The sequence below is a fragment of the Phoca vitulina genome, unplaced genomic scaffold (genome assembly GCF_004348235.1).
Source record: "Phoca vitulina isolate PV1807 unplaced genomic scaffold, GSC_HSeal_1.0 scaffold6, whole genome shotgun sequence".
NCBI lineage: Eukaryota > Metazoa > Chordata > Mammalia > Carnivora > Phocidae > Phoca > Phoca vitulina.
In genome coordinates, this window is record NW_022589709.1 from 47581404 (window position 1) to 47599377 (window position 17974).

The window sequence follows — 17974 nt, forward strand, 5'->3', positions numbered from 1 at the left end:
GGAACAATGAAATCAAGCTCAGAGGTGGCAAATTCAGTCTGTCGTAATTCATTCCTGAAGGCTCTTATGTCAATGTTTAAAATGTGTTTCGGAGGCAGTGACAGGACTTTCCTGAACCTGTGATATGCAGTCTCTACAATAATTAAAGAGACATTCCTGAGCTCTATCTTTTTGCAAGTAAAGAATTTTTTTTAAAGAAAAATTAAAAGTATTTATTTTAAAGTAGAAAACATGCCATCATTAACTATGTAATCTAACTAAATGTTCAAACACAAAACTGAGACCCACATAAGTTTAAAGAAAAGGGGAGTTATTTTTGCATCCTGTGCTGTGCAAAGAAATAGGAGTAAAAAATATGCTTTTATTGGTTATGTAAGGAAGAGAAAAAGAAATGAAAATGGAGGAAAGACACAAAGGAAAGAGTTTAAAAAGTGGAGAACAAAATACAGAAAGAAAAACCAAAGAACAAACAAGGTTCAGGGCAGGTGCCAAGAAGGAGAGACAGAGGGGAGAGACCAGAATGAACAAAGAGAGAGAGCATTAATAAAGGGGAGAGTTTGATGGACAGGGATGGAGCATTTAACACAAACAAAACTTCACAACGAGATGCTCAGAACTGCAATCTGGAAAAAACAGATATGCATTAAAAGAATGAAACAGAAAGACACAAAGACATGAGATTAAAGGCCGACTATCAAGGTCCTGTAGGATATTGCTGAAAAAAGGATTTCATAGGTAAAAATGGCTCTATCTCCTTTTTGTTCTTTCCTTAAGGACTGGTTGCACGTTGGGTGGGGGGGTGTCCCTGCTTTTGATTTAGAGTTTGCCAAGGAAAATAAGAAACAGTTCTCGGGGGGAAATATTACCAGAGAGGCCTTTATCCTACTGACCAGGCTTATTTTGCTTCAGCAAAAGCAAAGAAGACACATCAACAAATTACAGACATGATGTAGGGCCAATCCATCTAAGTTCAATGTATAGTGTTTTAATGGTCAATTGCAGGTGTAGGGTCACTTATAATATTAAAGATAATTTTGAACATTTAGAAGCTGAGGCCAGAAAAATAATTTGTATACTATGCACCATTCACATACAAAAAGGTGTGTAAGATACTCACATCTCTAATAAAATGCTCGAGTGTAGCATAAGCAATGGCGATTCCATCATGGGTGCTTGTCCCTCTTCCCAATTCATCCAAGATAACCAAGGACTGGGATGTTGCTTGTTTTATTATTTCTGCTGTGTCAGTCAGCTCTTCCATAAAGGTACTCTGTCCTTTATATATATTATCTGCAGCACCCATCCTACAAATAAGATGAAGACACCTTGATTTTTTCCTCTGAATTTTATTATTAGGAAGCCAAGTATTACTTTATGAACAATAAAGGATCCCTGAGGGTCTATATACTTTATGCCAATAATAGCTGAAATCATATTAAACAAAAATAAACATGTGTTGGATATAAAAGAGTGCCTAACGTCAAACTGCAACCTGTAGAAACATTGTGGATAGAGTCTCAGGTATTGAACAGAGCTTCCAAAAAGTAGGGAAACCTCTGACCCTACCTTCTGAGCAATCATTCCAAACCAAAGTTTTGGTATTCCCAAGGGAAAATACTGCCTCTCTGTGTTTAAAAAAATCCATAAGTACTAGAAAATTATAGAATTAAAGGGGTTTTTTTTCTAGTATTTCCTAAAGAAGATTCCACAGTGTATTACAAATTATAGCATCATGTTGAAATAATTTATTTAAATAAGCTAAAATTTTTACTAGGATCATAAATGTTTAGTAATCTCAGACACCTAAAACAGGTTCCTAAAGTGGACTTCATGGAACACAGTTCTTAAGAGATGTCAAGAAATGGGTGCAAAAGATGTAACGGTTTCTTTCCTGTAAGATTTCCATGATCCTTTAATATTATACTACACATTATGTATTTTCTAGAGAAGATCTACTATACAGCATTTCTCTAACTCACTTAACTGTGGACCCCTAAAACTCCCAGAGCACCTTGTGGCAATAACGGTCTACAGAACGTATTTGGGGAAATGTCTATTTAGTCCAAAAGGATTCTGGAAAAAAAAAAAAGTGTGTGTGTGGGAGAATCATTAAGCAATACTCACTCAAGGTCATGCAGTTAATATCAAAACTTAGAATTCAGGTTTTCGACCCGCTAACCAGCTTTTTGAGTTCTGGTTAACTATTTTCTTAGCAAAATACCTACATATCGATGTAATTTTGCTCTAATAGTTCACCTGTGACCTACAGCAGCATAATGTACCTTTTCTTTCTGGAGAAACTCATGGTGAAATCCAGCCTTAACCATCCCCGGGCTGGAGCCTTGTACTGGGCAGGGAAGATGGAGTACACTGTTTTTCCCACAGATTGGTAGACCCTTAGGAGAACTGCTCCAGGAATCAGTGTCATTTAGAAACTGTATGTAACTCCGTCTAGGATAACTCTACCATAGATGGGATTATTAAAGAAAGTGCTTTAATTTTATCCACTTTAAAATCAATAACTTTAAAACATAATTTCTGAAATGTTGTTAACTTATGAGCATTCTGGTTACTTCCTTAAAGTTCAAATACTATTATTTATATCAATTTCCAGTGTTTAATAATATTTCTCCCCACCACAAAGGTTAAACTTTCCTATCTCTGAAACCATTCTGAATTCTCTAGAATTCTAATGTTTGACCCCCATTAAACATGGTTGCTTTTACTCCCTACAGGTTGCAAGCTGACAAAAAAGAATGAATCTTTAGCTGATAACAAAGTGCTCTGATAAGGCAAATGTTGGGGGGGAAGTGTCTTTGATTCTCAAGAATTAGAATAATAAGCAAGCACTAAATAAGATTTTAATACAATAGTCTAAGTATTATACTTAAGTGTTTTCTAGAAATAGTAGGGTAACACAGCGGTCTGGCTAGGAATTTCATGAACTGTAGGATGCTCTTGGGAAGATATTTTTAGGCAGATACACACATACATATATAAAACATTTAGTATATGACAAGGGAGAGATTTCTAATCAGTAAGGGAGGAAAGGATGAATGATCAATCCACAAAAAACATGCCAGCTAGTTGGTTATCTTGAAAACAAAACAAAACAAAACAGATGTGCCCCTACTCAAACCATATTCCAAAATAAAATTATATGGATTTAAAAGCTTAATGTAAAAAAAGAAACCATAAACATACCAAGAGGTATAAATGAAATTTAATCTCTGGATAGGCAGATGGGTGGCTTTATAAACTTAGCACCAAAACATGTGTACAGCAAAAAACACATAGGAAAAAGTTAAAGGCAAACCACAAACTGACACAAATAGTTGCAACATGTATAAAAAAGGGTTAATATTCCTAAAACAAATATTCTCATAAAGCAAAACAAAATGGTGAACATTCCAACAGAGACAGGAAAAGGACAGGAAGAATCAATTCACACACCCAAAAACTCATGAAAATATTCATATATTATGCAAGTTCAAACAAGAATAAAATGCTGCTTTATATATATCAATTAGCAAAGAGATGAAAAAGAATGATGACATCTACCACTGTCGAGTGTAGGGAAAAGGGTATTCTTATGTGAGACTGAGAGTTGTTACAGTCTCCCAAAATGCAATTTAGTGATGTCTGTCAGAAGTCTTTCATAACCCATAAATTTTACTCTAGGAATTAACACTATGGAAATTATCGCAGAGGTACGAAAAATGCATGTACAAATATATTCCTTAATGTTGTCCAGTGAAAAACTGGAAAAATCAAATGCCTAAAAAAAAGAGAGAGAGAGAGCAATAATACTATGATGGAAAACTCTGCAACCAGTAGAACTGGCATGTTTGAATTTACGACATTGGAAAATGGTCACAACATACCTTATGTGAAAACACTAGGTCACCAGAAAGTGTCTAGATTTAGTGGAGGGATCTGCTAGGACAAGAGGCCTGCCCGATTGCTGAGGAAGCACATGCCAGTGCTAAGAACACCTGAGGTAGTGTTCCATTGAGATACTTGGACAGCATCCAAAATTAAAGAAAAGTCTGAGGAGAGCTGAGGAAAACTTACAGGAGGAAAGAGAAGAACTGAGAACAACCAACAAAACAACGACCACAGAGGAAATGAATAAAAATATAATTCACTAAACAGAATTAAAACAAACAAAACCTCTATTTGGTGTCCTCAGAGAGATTAAGAACACTGCAGTCTTAAAATAAAACAGCCTGCCAAAAAAAGGAACAGCTGGAGAACAAAAACTCTTGTAAATTAAAAATATGATGACTGAAAAAATTCACTGTATAGGAGGGATTAAAATTAGATCCTGTGGAGGACCAAGATTTTAATCTGAAAGATAAATTCAAAGAAATCTCTGAGCCCAGTAAACAGATCAAGAAATGAAAAATACACACAAATAATTTTAACACAGCCAGTTCCTGAGGGTTTAAAACCCACCCAATAGGAAGTGCAGAAGGCAGACAGATAGTCGTATCATAGAAGAAATTACTGCTACACTGAAATAAGACATGCATCTTCAAATGGAAAGCTTCCACAAAATGACAAGAGTAATAAGACAAGACTTACACCTAGAAACATACAGGTAAAATTTTAGAAATGATAGAAATTTTTTTAAAACTCAACACTTCGGAGAGAGAAAAAAACATTCCTAACAAAAGGATGAGAATAAGATGCCATCAAACTGCTTATCTATAATCAATGCCAAACTAGAAGATAAGGGAGCAATTCCTTTACATTTAAAATCTGGGAGTTTATATTCATTTAAACTTGCAAAACAGATAGGAAGACAAAATAAAGCTTATTTTAGACTTTCAAGAACTCAGAAAATTTGCCACCGTGAGTCCTCATGAATAAACTGCTCAAAGACAGAGAGAGACCAAAAAGGGAAAAGAGCATTCGAGAGGAAAACACGAGATACAGGGAATAAGAGAAGCAAAAAAAGCTAGAAAGAAATGAGAATTTTAGACTGGGATGCTTAGGAGGGGCTCCTCTGACAGTCTAACACCTTAAGGATTACATACTTTTTAAGCTTTCAAGTGAATGTGGATGTAACATATACACAAATCCTAATAACATAAATGCTGATTATTGGGTCCTTCCATTTGTAAACTAGCCTATGAAAAAGAATGAGATAATTACAGCAGGACAGATGTTGAGAGCTTTTGGAAAGGTAAAGGTAAGAACAGTTTTAAAATTAGGAAAGCTCATGGAACGATAAATGATTTCTTTGTATTTGTAGCTAGTTCAACAGCTACTGTCTAAAGTAAATCCATCTAAAATTAGAGTGAGGAATATTTTACAGACGTAAGGTTAACTACCAGCAGAACAAAGGTGGGACCCCTCGAAGCGATTGCTTTGAGTGCAAAGCGCTAGGGTTCGGTGCCAGAGGGCCTGGGGGGTTGGGGGGAGCCTTTCAGTTTTCAATTGTGTGCCCCCTGTACTGTTTGAGTTCCCTCCTATTGTGACAGGCATTGCTTCTGTAATCATCGTTTTTAAAAAAATGTTACGTCGTTTTTATTAAAAACTACCTGTGCAGAAAAAAATATAGAAGGTTATCAACATGTTTAGAGTTATTGTCTCAGGGTGGGAGAATTACTGGTCATTTGGTGACCCTTTCTCTTCCTCCAAACACCTAGCAAAACGTCTGGTACAAGGATGGAGAATGATAAAAAAATATTAAATAATGTCTTCTTTCCTAACTCCAGGGATTAAGACATTGTAGGCAACAGTGGCCTAACATGGCTGCTAACAAGGTTCCACGCTTTTTAAATGTTCATTTCATTACCATCATTGAGGTACCTTTAGGAATCAGTTCAAAATAAAATATAGAGTCAATAATTATAGATAAATGTATACATAAAAGTCGGTAATTTAAGTTTACATTTAAAGAAGCCAGTCACATTTTATACAATGGAGATGTTCAGAAAGGCTGAGTTTTAGTCACTAGAAATAGGTGAATTCTTATTTTAGGCCTTAGGCCTTGAACTTGAACTCTCTATATATCTATCTCTTGGCATTAAAAAATTAGCTGTCACATTGAAAAAGGAAGTTCTGGCCTAGAAGATGGAGTGAAAACTTTTAAAAAGTCGTGCAATTTATAAATTATGTAATGTAGCTAAATATGGTAGAAAAGTAATAACTTGAAGGAAGAGACCAGCACTCTAGTCCTGGCTTGGCCACTAAGTACCGTGTCATCTTAGTCAAGTTAGGTAACTTTCCTGTGTGGTCCTAGCTTCCTCATCTGTGCAATGGGGCGGTTGGAATAGTAAACCTCTACGGGCCCATCCTCTTCTCAAGTCCCATGGTTTTCACGAATGTGTTCATTTATGCTCATACTGGCATAGCAAAAAGTCCACTAGATTAAGTTTCACATCCTGAATATCAATATCAACTTATTTAACTTGGGCAAATCCTTTAATTGAAACTTAACTTTTCAATTAGTTATTCCTCATAGTGGCTGAAGCTCAAATGTGATAACACACGTGAGAAAGAGTGAGCATTTTACTGTGTTCTGGGCACCCACCTGAGTGTTACACCTGCATTATTTCACTGATTCCCGACACCACATGAGATAAAACTTTATCCTCATTTGCAGCTGAGGAAACAGGTTTAGTGACCAAAAGGCTAGTCAGTCATGGAGTCAGGATTCAAACCCAGGTCCGTCTGATGCCAGAACGTACACTCTGATCTCCTTGCTGTACGTGCTGTAAAAGGCTGGAAGTATGTGTGGTAGACACACAATAAAGTGACCCCAATGAACTCTGCATTCTGGTGTTCACCCCCTTGTACCATTCCACCTCCACTGAGTGTGGGTGGGACCTGTGACTTGCTTTCAACCAACAGCATACAGCCAAAGTGATGGATTTTACTCCCAAGGTCATCTGATGTTATGTGAGACCATGTCTTGCTACAGACTGACACTACAGACTTTCTCCCCAGCTGGCTTTGAAGAAGCATGCTGCCATACCGTGAGAGGACCATGTGAAAAGGATCTGGGAGTGGTATCTAGGAGCTGAGAACAGTCCCTAGCCAACAGCCAGCAGGAAAGCAGGGAGCTCAGTCCTATTATCTCAAGGTGATGGATTCTGCCAACAACCTGAATGAGCTTGTAACTGGATCCATCCCCAGTTCAGCTTCCAGATGAGAACTCTGCTCAGGACCCACCTAAACCATGCCTGGACTCATAAGCCACAGAAACTCTGAAATAATATGCTGTTTCTTTTAGCTGCTGAATTTGTGACAATTTGTTACACAACACAGAAAACTAATTCAGTACCTTCACTCTGTAAGTATGAAAAATGAGAATTTGGTGTTCTCTTTGGATTCTTCTAGCCCTCTTAATCTACAATACCCAGTCCTTAATACTCTCCTTTCAATCCCACTGATGTTTCACTAATTTATGTTCTTTGATCCGAGTTATTCCGATAACCTAACTTTTCTATCTTCACTTTCTCTAACAGCTATTCTATTTTTCACCTTACCAGCAGACTCCTATTTTAAAATCAACTGAGTCACATTGAAATAAGTATAGTAAGTCAGTCACAGAAAGACAAATACTGCCTGACTCCACTTATGTGAGTTCTCTAAAATAAACAAACTTGGGGCACCTGGGTGGCTCAGTCAGTTAAGCAGCTGCTTTCAGCTCAGGTCATGATCCTGGGGTCCTGGGATCGAGCCCCACATCGGGCTCCCTGCTCGGCAGGGAGTCTGCTTCTCCCTCTAACCCTGCCCCTTCTCGTGCTCTCTTCTCAAATAAATTTTAAAAAAATCTTAAAATAAAATAAAATAAATGAACTCATAGAAACAGAGAGTAGAATGGTGGCTGCCAAGGGCTGATTTTGGGGTGGGGAGAGAATGGGAATTGCAAATCAACAGGCATACAGTTTCGATTATGCAACTTGAGTAAGTGCTAGAGATCTGCTGCACAACACTGTTCCTGTAGTCAACAAAAATGCATTGTACACTTAAAAACTTGCTAAGAGGGTAGATTTCCTGTTAACTATTCTTACCACAATAAAAAAATTTTTTTGAGATCTATAATAAAAGAAAAATAAGAAGGTGTCTCAAACTAGACAACAGCTTTTTCTGCAATGTCAGTTAACAGTTGATATTGCATGAATGAATTTAAAAGTTTAGATGTACTTTTTTCTAATCTTACTACTAATTATTGAGTTTAATCACTGACGACTGCTGCATATACATACAGACTGAATCCTATCCAAGAGGCAGCAGGACACGATGGTTAAGTGTACGAGTCCCAGTGTGCTGTGTTTCAGTTTCCCCATCTGTAAACAGTGACAATAATAGTGCCTGCTTTTCTACTTCTTAGGATGGTTATGAGACATAAATAAGTTAATATTTATAATTTAAACAAAACAAAACAAAACAAACTTACAAGGGTTTCCTAAAGCCTGGAAAATAAAATCCTAAATTCCTAGCATGATTCACAAGGCCTTCTGAGTCTCTGTCCCTAAACCTCTCTCCAATCTCTTCTCCTTCTCAAACCCAACCCAAATGAGTCAAGAGTAAACAACAATGTGAATGTCCAAACTTAAAGGTAACAGAGGACTGACTGATCATTTGTGGCAAAAGTTGCAAGGAGTGAGAAGATTTAAACTTATGTTCTCTTTTGTGCTTCCCTATAAATTAGGGTTATCCCGTACACTGCTGCTGAGTTTATTCTAAAATTACAATGTATAAATCTAAGGAACATGAGAGAAACTTTAGTTTTTAATGGATATAAAAATTAATGTTTAATATTTTCATGGGAAGCTTATTGCAATAATACGGTACCCGGTAATTTAAAACTAGCATGCAATCTCAACAGTATTCACCTGTATTTTCCACTCAGTTTAAAGACACTGCATTTAAAAGAGTAATTCCAATTTTCACTTTTCACGATAACCTACTTAATGTAAAAACGCTTTTCCTATGCTAAATTTTTAGTGATAAAGTCAAACTCATGCTGATGAAGTATAATTTTTAAAAATGCTATTTACTTTCTGCTTATCCAAACTACCCCTGCTAATGTCTTCAAGGCCTTCCTGACAAGACTAACACATCGCCCATTCTCCATTCTGACCTTCTTAGATTTTCTCACTGATGACCACCAATTGTTCTCTAACGATCTTAGCACCAAAGCCCTGATAGCCTCTCAGTCACCTCAGACTCCACGCTGAGCACAGGAGCCCAACGTGGGATGGATTCCATGACTGTGAGATCATGACCTGAGCCGAAATCTGGAGTCAGACGCTTAACTCACTGCGCCACCCAGGCGCCCCTCTCAGTCACCTTTTATCCAAAGCCCTTGCTGCTCTCACTGAATCTGTCCTACGGGATCTGTCTGCACAAATGAGCTACAGACACCAAAAGATGATTGCCCTAGGCAGACTTATTTTCCCTTCCCCTGGTTTTTTTTTTTCTTTCTATGTTCACATTCCCTACAGAGAACTGGGTCACTTCTTTCTCCAATGGTTCCTTCCACTTTGATAGGTTAGAACCTGTATGATAGCAAAGAATTTCCCATTAGCAAGCCAAGAGAGTCAAAAAAAAGTCTTATTGCTGGCCAACTTGGTAGTAATCATTTTATACTCTCATTTTACAGATGTGGGAAAACACTTCAAACATCAAGTCACTTTCCCAAGGTGACACGGTGAATTCGTGGCAGAGAAGAAAAAAAATACACAGGCCTTCAGGTTCCCAGCTTGCAGCTGAATTACCCCAAAGTGCCTCATGGTATTACTGGGTTTCTGCCCTTAAGGACAGCAGACCAAATTTCAGGGGATCTTAGATGTACTTTTATTATACAATGGTCCTAACTCTGCCATTAGGCCAGTGCAATATCAACCGCATATCTTTTTAGCTGTTAAATCCCTTGATCAAATGAAATTTCGCAGAGAAACTCACTACAGATTAAATAAAAGGCATGCTGATTTGGTCACAACATAGCATTATTAGGTCCCCTTTCTTCATCCAGAGGGGGCTCTGGGGGACTCTAAACACCGTGTACAACAGTTTGAAAGCCATTGCCTTAGCAGGCAACACATTTTCTATTACAATTCTATTTTTCCACAGCACATGATGAGAAAGGAACAGTGCTGCCCAGCTGACCTGAAGAAAGGCCAGCTTGTTATCCAGTCACTGAGGCAACTAGGGAAGCGTATGCTTCTGACTCTGCGAAATGCTGACTGATAAAAATATTTTCTGCTAACTTCCCTTAAGAAATATAGTTTATTTTTCCAATAAATTTCAGCAGTATAATGATTCTGATGGACACAGAATTTTATAACTGAACACATTTTCCTTTTCATCTTGGTTACTAATAACTGAATAACATCTTATAATAACAAATAGCAACTCTTACTTTCTTATTTTTCTATCCTTACTATCTTACATTTCTCTCCTTATTTTCTCTTTATTCCAGGGTCTTTAGATACCATTCTACTCTCTTATTATCCTGCTATATTGTACATATCCCAAGTACAGCACCAAAAATAAGTTTTTGAAGCAAGACATTATAAATTAATTAAAATTTTTATAACTTTTTATTACTTCAACAAGCACTTTACAAGACACAATACTGGACAATGATTCTGAAGTTTTTCAAGTGTCAAAATATGTTAGAGATTTAAGGAATTCTAGAACACATGTGATTATTATTCTGTCAGTATTTATATTAAAAAGTATTAAAAAAATGCATTCTTTAGGTTTCATCTTAGAGTTAGTTTGCTCTGAGTAGACAGGTTACAGTTATGTGATTAAGAAAAAAAAAAATCACTCTGATATTTTTAGGAGTGGCAGTTGACTAATCTTTCTAATCCCCTACTCCCTCCTCGCCTATAACCCTTATATAGGTCAACAAAGCTTAATAAAGCATTAATGGAAAAAAGAAATTAATAGTTTTTAAAATCAGTTTCTAAAATAAAGAACACTTACATGAAAATTTGAACAAGAGTTTGTTTTTATGAGATCTTGATATTTTAAGATAACATTCTAGATATTTTTCAATTGTAGCTAACAGGGTAGGCCTCTGTCCCCTCAAATCACAATTTCTGGGACTTACATGCTAGCATGAGGGAGAAGTACTGCAATTAACAAAGAAAAATGATTTTTCATATTGAATGATCAATACTGGAGCTCAAATATCAAAATTACTGAATAGACGCAGTAATTATTGTATTGCATTAGGATTTTTGGACATATCTGAGTGCTTCAAAACTTGTGGTAAAAATATATATAAATAAAATTCACCACTTAACATTTTTCAGGTATACAATTCAGTGGCATGAATAAGCACATTCAAATGTGCAGCCATCGCCACGATCCATTACCAGATCTTTTCATCATCCCAAAAAAGAAATTCTGTACTCATTAAAAAACAAACTCCATATTCTCTCCTTCCCGCCAGCCCATTTGTAACCTCTATTTTCTGTCCCTATGAATTTTACTATTCTAGCTTCCTCATGTAAGTGGAATGCCTTATTTGTCCTCTAAGTGCTCTGTATAGGAGGAGGACTTTTATATTAGCTTATTTTGCCTTCTTTTTGAAATTGAAGATGTTTTCCTATTTACTTCACTTTGTTAAAAAGTTAACAGAATTCTGTAGAGTATACATGTCTAAGCTTCTGATTTTTTGAATATTATGTAAATGTACACAAGGAAAATAATCTCCTAAATAACAATGTACTCTAACTTTTGGGAAGGGTGGCATAAGAAAGAAAAATTTAAAAATTACAGTCCAAGAAAAGAAAAAGCCGCAAAAGGATACCAATTACTACAAGATGCGTAGATACAGGAGAGTACTTAAAAGGCATTAAAAAAAAAAATCTGTTGCATTTAATTAAACATAAACATTAACCCAGAAATGGAATGAAGTCACCCATGATTTACCACTACATTGTATGCATTTTAAAAAGAGCCTGAAAAGCCAAATACCTAAACAATGATTTCCAGGTAGTAGAATTACAGGTGATTTAAATTTCTTCCCTTTTTTGAGCTCTTCTATTTTTCAATTAGCAATAATCGCGCCTCGAATAAACCTCATTGGCTACGATAGTGCCACTGCGCAAAGCTTGAGCTCTTCTATTTTTAAATTTTGCACAGTGAACAAGCATTACATGTTATTTTTAAAAATCACAAATGATACATTTAAGAACACTTTATTGTATCATTACTTTAAGACAATGGAAAAAGAAGGTAATTACCAGGTTAAATAAGCAGCTTTCTTCCAGCAACACTGAAAACACTTTATTAGCAGCAATAAAATTATTATTAAAGGCAAGAAAAAAGTTTCTTTCTTTCATATAATTGTTTCTACTAACAGTTGCAATCAGATCACACTACAGTATTTAAAATTAATTTATAAAAGCTGTAACACTGAACTGCATATACAACCAAGCAAAAAATACTGTTAGCAATCTTTCAATTTCAATGGAAACGTTGCTGAGAATCAAGACAGCAATCCAGGAAAATGCCAAACTTGTGTTGGCTCTCATGAAACCATGTTCACTGGAAACATCTACAAACACATGCAGGCCACTTATGAAGGACGTGGGCATTTTCCTATCAAAGGGAACCCAGGATGTGCTGACTGGGCAAACTATTCTCTAACACATCCACTAGTCCACTCTGTGGAATGTCCCAAGAATTTCAAAGGAAAATAATTAACAAGAGCAAATGTTCTTTCCCAACCTTAACTGTATCTGTGAAAGCCACAAATAATTAAGGCCATCAAAAGAAAGGTAAGATTAATCAGTCATCAGGAATAAGATTAATCAGATTAATTAGTAAGATTAATAGAGGGGAACCTGACACAACCAGAGGGATGCATCCTTATAATTAAACACACATTATGAGCTCAGGCAGACAAAATCACAATCTCTCTCAGGGGTGCCTGGGTGGCTCAGTCATTAAGCGTCTGCCTTCGGCTCAGGTCATGATCCCGGGGTTCTGGGATCGAGCCCCGCATCGGGCTCCCTGCTCCGCGGGAAGCCTGCTTCTCCCTCTCCCACTCCCCCTGCTTGTGTTCCCTCTCTCGCTGTCTCTCTGTGTCAAATAAATAAATAAAATCTTTAAAAAAAAAGAAAATCACAATCTCTCTGATTCTGTTGTTCTCTTTGCAAAATGTCAGGAGTTGAAACTGAACAATGGCTCCTAAATCTGGATATGTTTCAGAGTCACTTGCAGAGGTTCTTAACTATAGAGTCCAAGAGTCCCCTTCATCACACCAATTACAACACTATCTCCAGGGGATCTGCGTTCAAGGGAACTGTCTGGCATCTGCATTTCAAACCAAACCAAATCCTCAGGTGACTGAAGTATTAAATTCATACAACCACTTTCTATCAAAAAATGAAGTGAGGCATCTCCTGTTTGGCAAACACAGCTGTGGGAACTAAATAAACAACAGAGATGTTCACAGGCAACATTTCTGATGCCAATAGAATTCGTAACAGCCTACTCATTTAGTAAAATATCACTTATCATATGGTTTTTAGTGCTGGTATTTACTACCAACTAGAAAACATGCACTGCTTCAAGATGTTCTCTTTCTGTCCAAGAAGGATATTTACATACATATATAAATATACATATATTAATTATATAAATATATATTAAGATATATACATACACATATAAGTATATGTAAACATATATTATATATATTTAATAGAGTACAAATACTCCACAGTAGGTGCTCAATCAATATTTGCTGAATTAAACTAGACCGGGCAAACAAATCATAATCATTTGCACAATCAAAAGCAAATATTTAAAATAAGTATTTGAATGCCTATTACTCTCCAATTCTCTCTCAAAATAAACACACTATTATCATTTTGAGTACACCGCATTCCTGAAGTGAGGGGCCATAACAGAGTTTACTTGGGTAACATGGCAAGAAAATTATTAACCAAGGGCCACTTAATGTAAATACCCCTTTCTACCAACATTTAATTCACATAAGTAGAAGTAAATTGTGCTGAGAGAAGCCAATTGTTTTGCTTTTTTCAAACCAGACTTAATTCATTGCTTTCCTAAAACTTAATTAGTGAGTCTAAAAAGCTCAATGAGGTTTAAGTTTGCATTTATCAGGATAATAAACAACAGATCTTATATTCCAGTGATGCACTCAAACATGTTAATGATCCTTGGAAATATGTGTCTAGAAATATTTCACTGATAAATACGTATATCACAATATACTGATATAAATATACTAATTAGAGCCACATGTAAATGTTTGCCAAAATTCTACTTTTAAAAATAATGTTCTTATTCAGGGAAAGGCTTATACAAGGTTACAATATTCAGTAAAAAATATTCCTAAAGCCTGCTATTCACAGCTTTTCACACATTTATTTGTCCTCTTACAGAACAGCACACAGCACACGTAGGCACTCAATGAGTATTTACGGAATGCATGAATTTAAAACCCAGTGTCATAAATGTCCAGTCAATAATACAAAAATAACCAATTTAAAGATAAAAGTTTGGAGCCAAATTTTATGCATATATCTCACTCTGCTAGATTTTCAGTATTTCTTCCATTGAGTACAAAAAGGATTTGCAATGATTTAGAATAACAACATATCTATAATTTCATGAATATGAAACTAAGATCATAAGCCATACAGTAGATCTTCATATTTAAGACAGCACATTTTACATGAGCTTTGAAAATGCTAATTTTGGATCTCATCTTAGAGATTCCAATTTAATAGGTCTCTGATACATGGCTTAGAAAGTTTTAAACATTTGAAACAAGCATCTCAATGATTCTGATGCAGCTATTATAAGAACCATATTAGAGAAATACTCCCATGCATGAGAAGGGGAAAACTACACCAAATTTGTTTCTGCACCTGAGCCTTGAATTTAGCTCTTGCTTTCCTGGCAGCCAAGACAAAAAGGAATTAAAGAAGAAATAACCATTGGCTGATGAGAGGAGGCCTGGCAGTTTGTCAGAGAAGGCCAATAAATTGCTTCAAATGTTTGTGTAAACAGGCACAGCATGCACTCGGAGGGAAAACAATTCCCTAGCATTAACAAAAAATGACTTACCAGGTAGCACTTCATGTAAAAGACAGTAAATAATAAAATGAAAATTTACTTATGAGCAATTTTGAAGACCATATAAAACATCATCAAATGGGTATGTCTAATTTTCTTTATTTTATTTTATGTATTTATTTTTGAGACAGAGAGCGAGCGTGTGCGCACAGGCGAGTGCCTGTCTGCACGCCTGCACTAGTCGGGGAGGGGGGCAGAGGGAGACAGAGAGAGAGAAAATCCTAAGCAGGCTCCATACCCAGCGCAGAGCAGGATGCAGGGCTCAATCTCACGACCGTGAGATCATGACCTGAGCCAAAATCAAGAGTCAGACGCTTAGCTGACTGAGCCACCTGGACACCCCTAATTTAATTTTAAAGCACAAGTACAAACTTTTACATACTGCTGGCAGCCTCTCTGAAGAACAAGAAAGATGCACACTCCTTACACTCCACAGTCCCACTCCTAGATAACAGCCTGGATTCAGAAAACTCATTCATGTGCACCAGAAGATGTGTGTAAGACAAGTACCAGTACTGTTTGCATTTGCCACAAATCTGAATCATGGAAAATGAATAAACTGTGGTAGGTGCATACACAATGGAATATTCATAATTATAGCAAAATGAGTAAACTAGAATTATATGTATCCATATGGATGAATTTCATAAATACAATATTGAGGGGGGAAAAAGCCACTTGCAGAAGAATACATAGTGTGATGTGATACATATAAAGTGTAAAAGCATACCCAATAACTCTACGTTGTCCCAAAAATATACCTGAGATAAAAATACAGAGAAATACATAGGATGAAAACTATAGTCAAGAAGGGCAGCTCCTCTAGATGGCGTGGAAAGTAAATGAATTAGGGAGAATTATGGGTTCAGTGGTATTGGCAATGTTTTATTTCTTTAGTAGGGTGGCAGTTACCTGGGGGATTGTTATAGGTCTGAATTATTTCACAATAAATAAATGAAAAATATGAAGGCATAATATCAAACCATATTCTAATAAGGATCTAGGATATAAATGAATGTGGTCCATGCAGACTCCTTTCCAATTGTAACAGGAAGAGAGGGTGAAGACAGAAGAAAAGACAGGGAACAGGGTCCTTATACTAAAGCAGTGCATTCCAGATACAGCCCTCTAAGGTTAGAGACCAAGGAATCTCTGCACAGCAGATACCTTGCAGCCATTAAAACATGTGAGATTAATCAGCATGAATTGATAGAGAAATATGTCCCCCACATATTAGAAAATAAAAGCAAGCTGCATAGCAGTAATGCTTAGTATAATATCGTTTATATAAGAGAAGGTTTACATATACTTGTACATCTGTGGAAAGTTATACAAAGAACCATTAATAGTTGTTGACCTGGGCAGAAGGCAAAAGTTCCACTTTATGCCCTTTATACTGTCAAGCTACAATTTTTATCTACAATTTTTAAATTAACTTTTATAATTAAACAACTGAGCTCTCCAGCAAGGGCTTGGGGAAATGCTTCTCAACCTCAGCTGCACTTCAAAACCATTTGGACCCTTACATAACTCAACTTCCAGACCTCAGTCCAACTTAGAACCTCTGAGGGTATGGTCCAAGTATCACTATTTTTTAAAAGCTCCATTACAAAAAAAAAAAAAGTCCAATGGGGGTGCCTGGGTGGCTCAGTGGGTTAAATGTCAGACTCTTGATTTCAGCTCAGGTCATGATCTCAGGGTTGTGAGATTAAGCCCCATCTGTCTTGGGCTCTGTGCTGGGCGTAGAGCCTGCTTTAAGATTCTCTATCTCCCTCTTTCTCTGCCCCTCCCCTCCTCATGTGCACATGTGCATTCTTTCTCTCAAAAAAAAAAGTCTAGTGTACATTAAGGGTTAAAACTCATTGTTTTAGATGTTACATGTGCAAATGACAATGTGAGTTATGAAAATTAAAGACACCGATCTTGTATACTGATCCAGACAAGAAAACCATCAATGCCTAAAGGAGGAAGAAAGAAGGTTATATATAGGCTGGGTTAAAAACTTTTTGGAAAAGTAAGCTCTGATACACTGAAGCACCTGGGAAGGTTTATACTCAGAACCGCAAATTCCATTCTACTGAGTAGGGAAGAGAAATTTGCCCTGGAAAAAAGTGTTCCCAGACAATGACCGTATAAGCATTTCATTGGACTCCTATAAAACCTCTCATTTTGACTGATACTGCCCTTAATTTGAGGTTGTATCTTTGTTACATATTTATTTCAGATTTTTAAAAAATATTAATAAGCAGAAGAAAAGAACACTCACCATAATCCCATATCCCTCATGATATTTTGGAATATAAGCCTTCTATTTAGATGATTTTCTCTGCATATATTTACATATATAATTTCTCATACAAAAGTGGAATCATACTGAATGCCAGGCTCTGTAACCTGCTCTTTTTTTGCGTATTATTTTTTTTTAATTTTTAAAGACTTTATTTATTTGACAGAGAGAGAGACAGCGAGAGAGAGAACACAAGCAGGGGGAGTGGGAGAGGGAGAAGCAGGCTTCTCACTGAACAGGGAGCCCGATGCGGGGCTCGATCCCAGGACCCCGGGATCACGACCTGAGCCGAAGGCAGACACTTAACTGACTGAGCCACCCAGGTGCCCCCTTTTTTTGTGTATTATAACAAGAATATTCTTTCACGTAATACTGCCTCTGGATGGGCCCACCAGGACCAGGTAACTGTAAAATGTACCCCCAAGTAGCTGAAAAAACTGACATGTGTGAAGGAGCTAATTCAGAATGAAAACTACTATGCTAAAACAATTTGGTGTTTGCAAAGTTTAAAGCTTAGTTGTTGCATTACTCAGTGACCGGTAATCAGTCCAGCTCCTCAACGCTGCCTGGTTTATGAGATAAATGCACGTTATC

The 17974-nt window shown here is 36.6% G+C and overlaps 1 protein-coding gene and 1 pseudogene across 3 annotated transcripts in view; both read right to left on the reverse strand.

Annotated features, from left to right (window-relative positions):
- MSH3 (mutS homolog 3) overlaps nt 1-17974 on the reverse strand; it is a 177479-nt gene that overhangs the window by 15758 nt on the left and 143747 nt on the right. For all 3 annotated transcript variants that reach the window (XM_032404094.1, XM_032404092.1, XM_032404093.1), the window contains exon 21: nt 1118-1304. In XM_032404094.1, coding sequence (XP_032259985.1) covers nt 1118-1304 — 187 coding nt within the window. The remainder of the gene's footprint in view (nt 1-1117; nt 1305-17974) is intronic.
- LOC116632533 lies at nt 11925-12093 on the reverse strand (annotated as a pseudogene).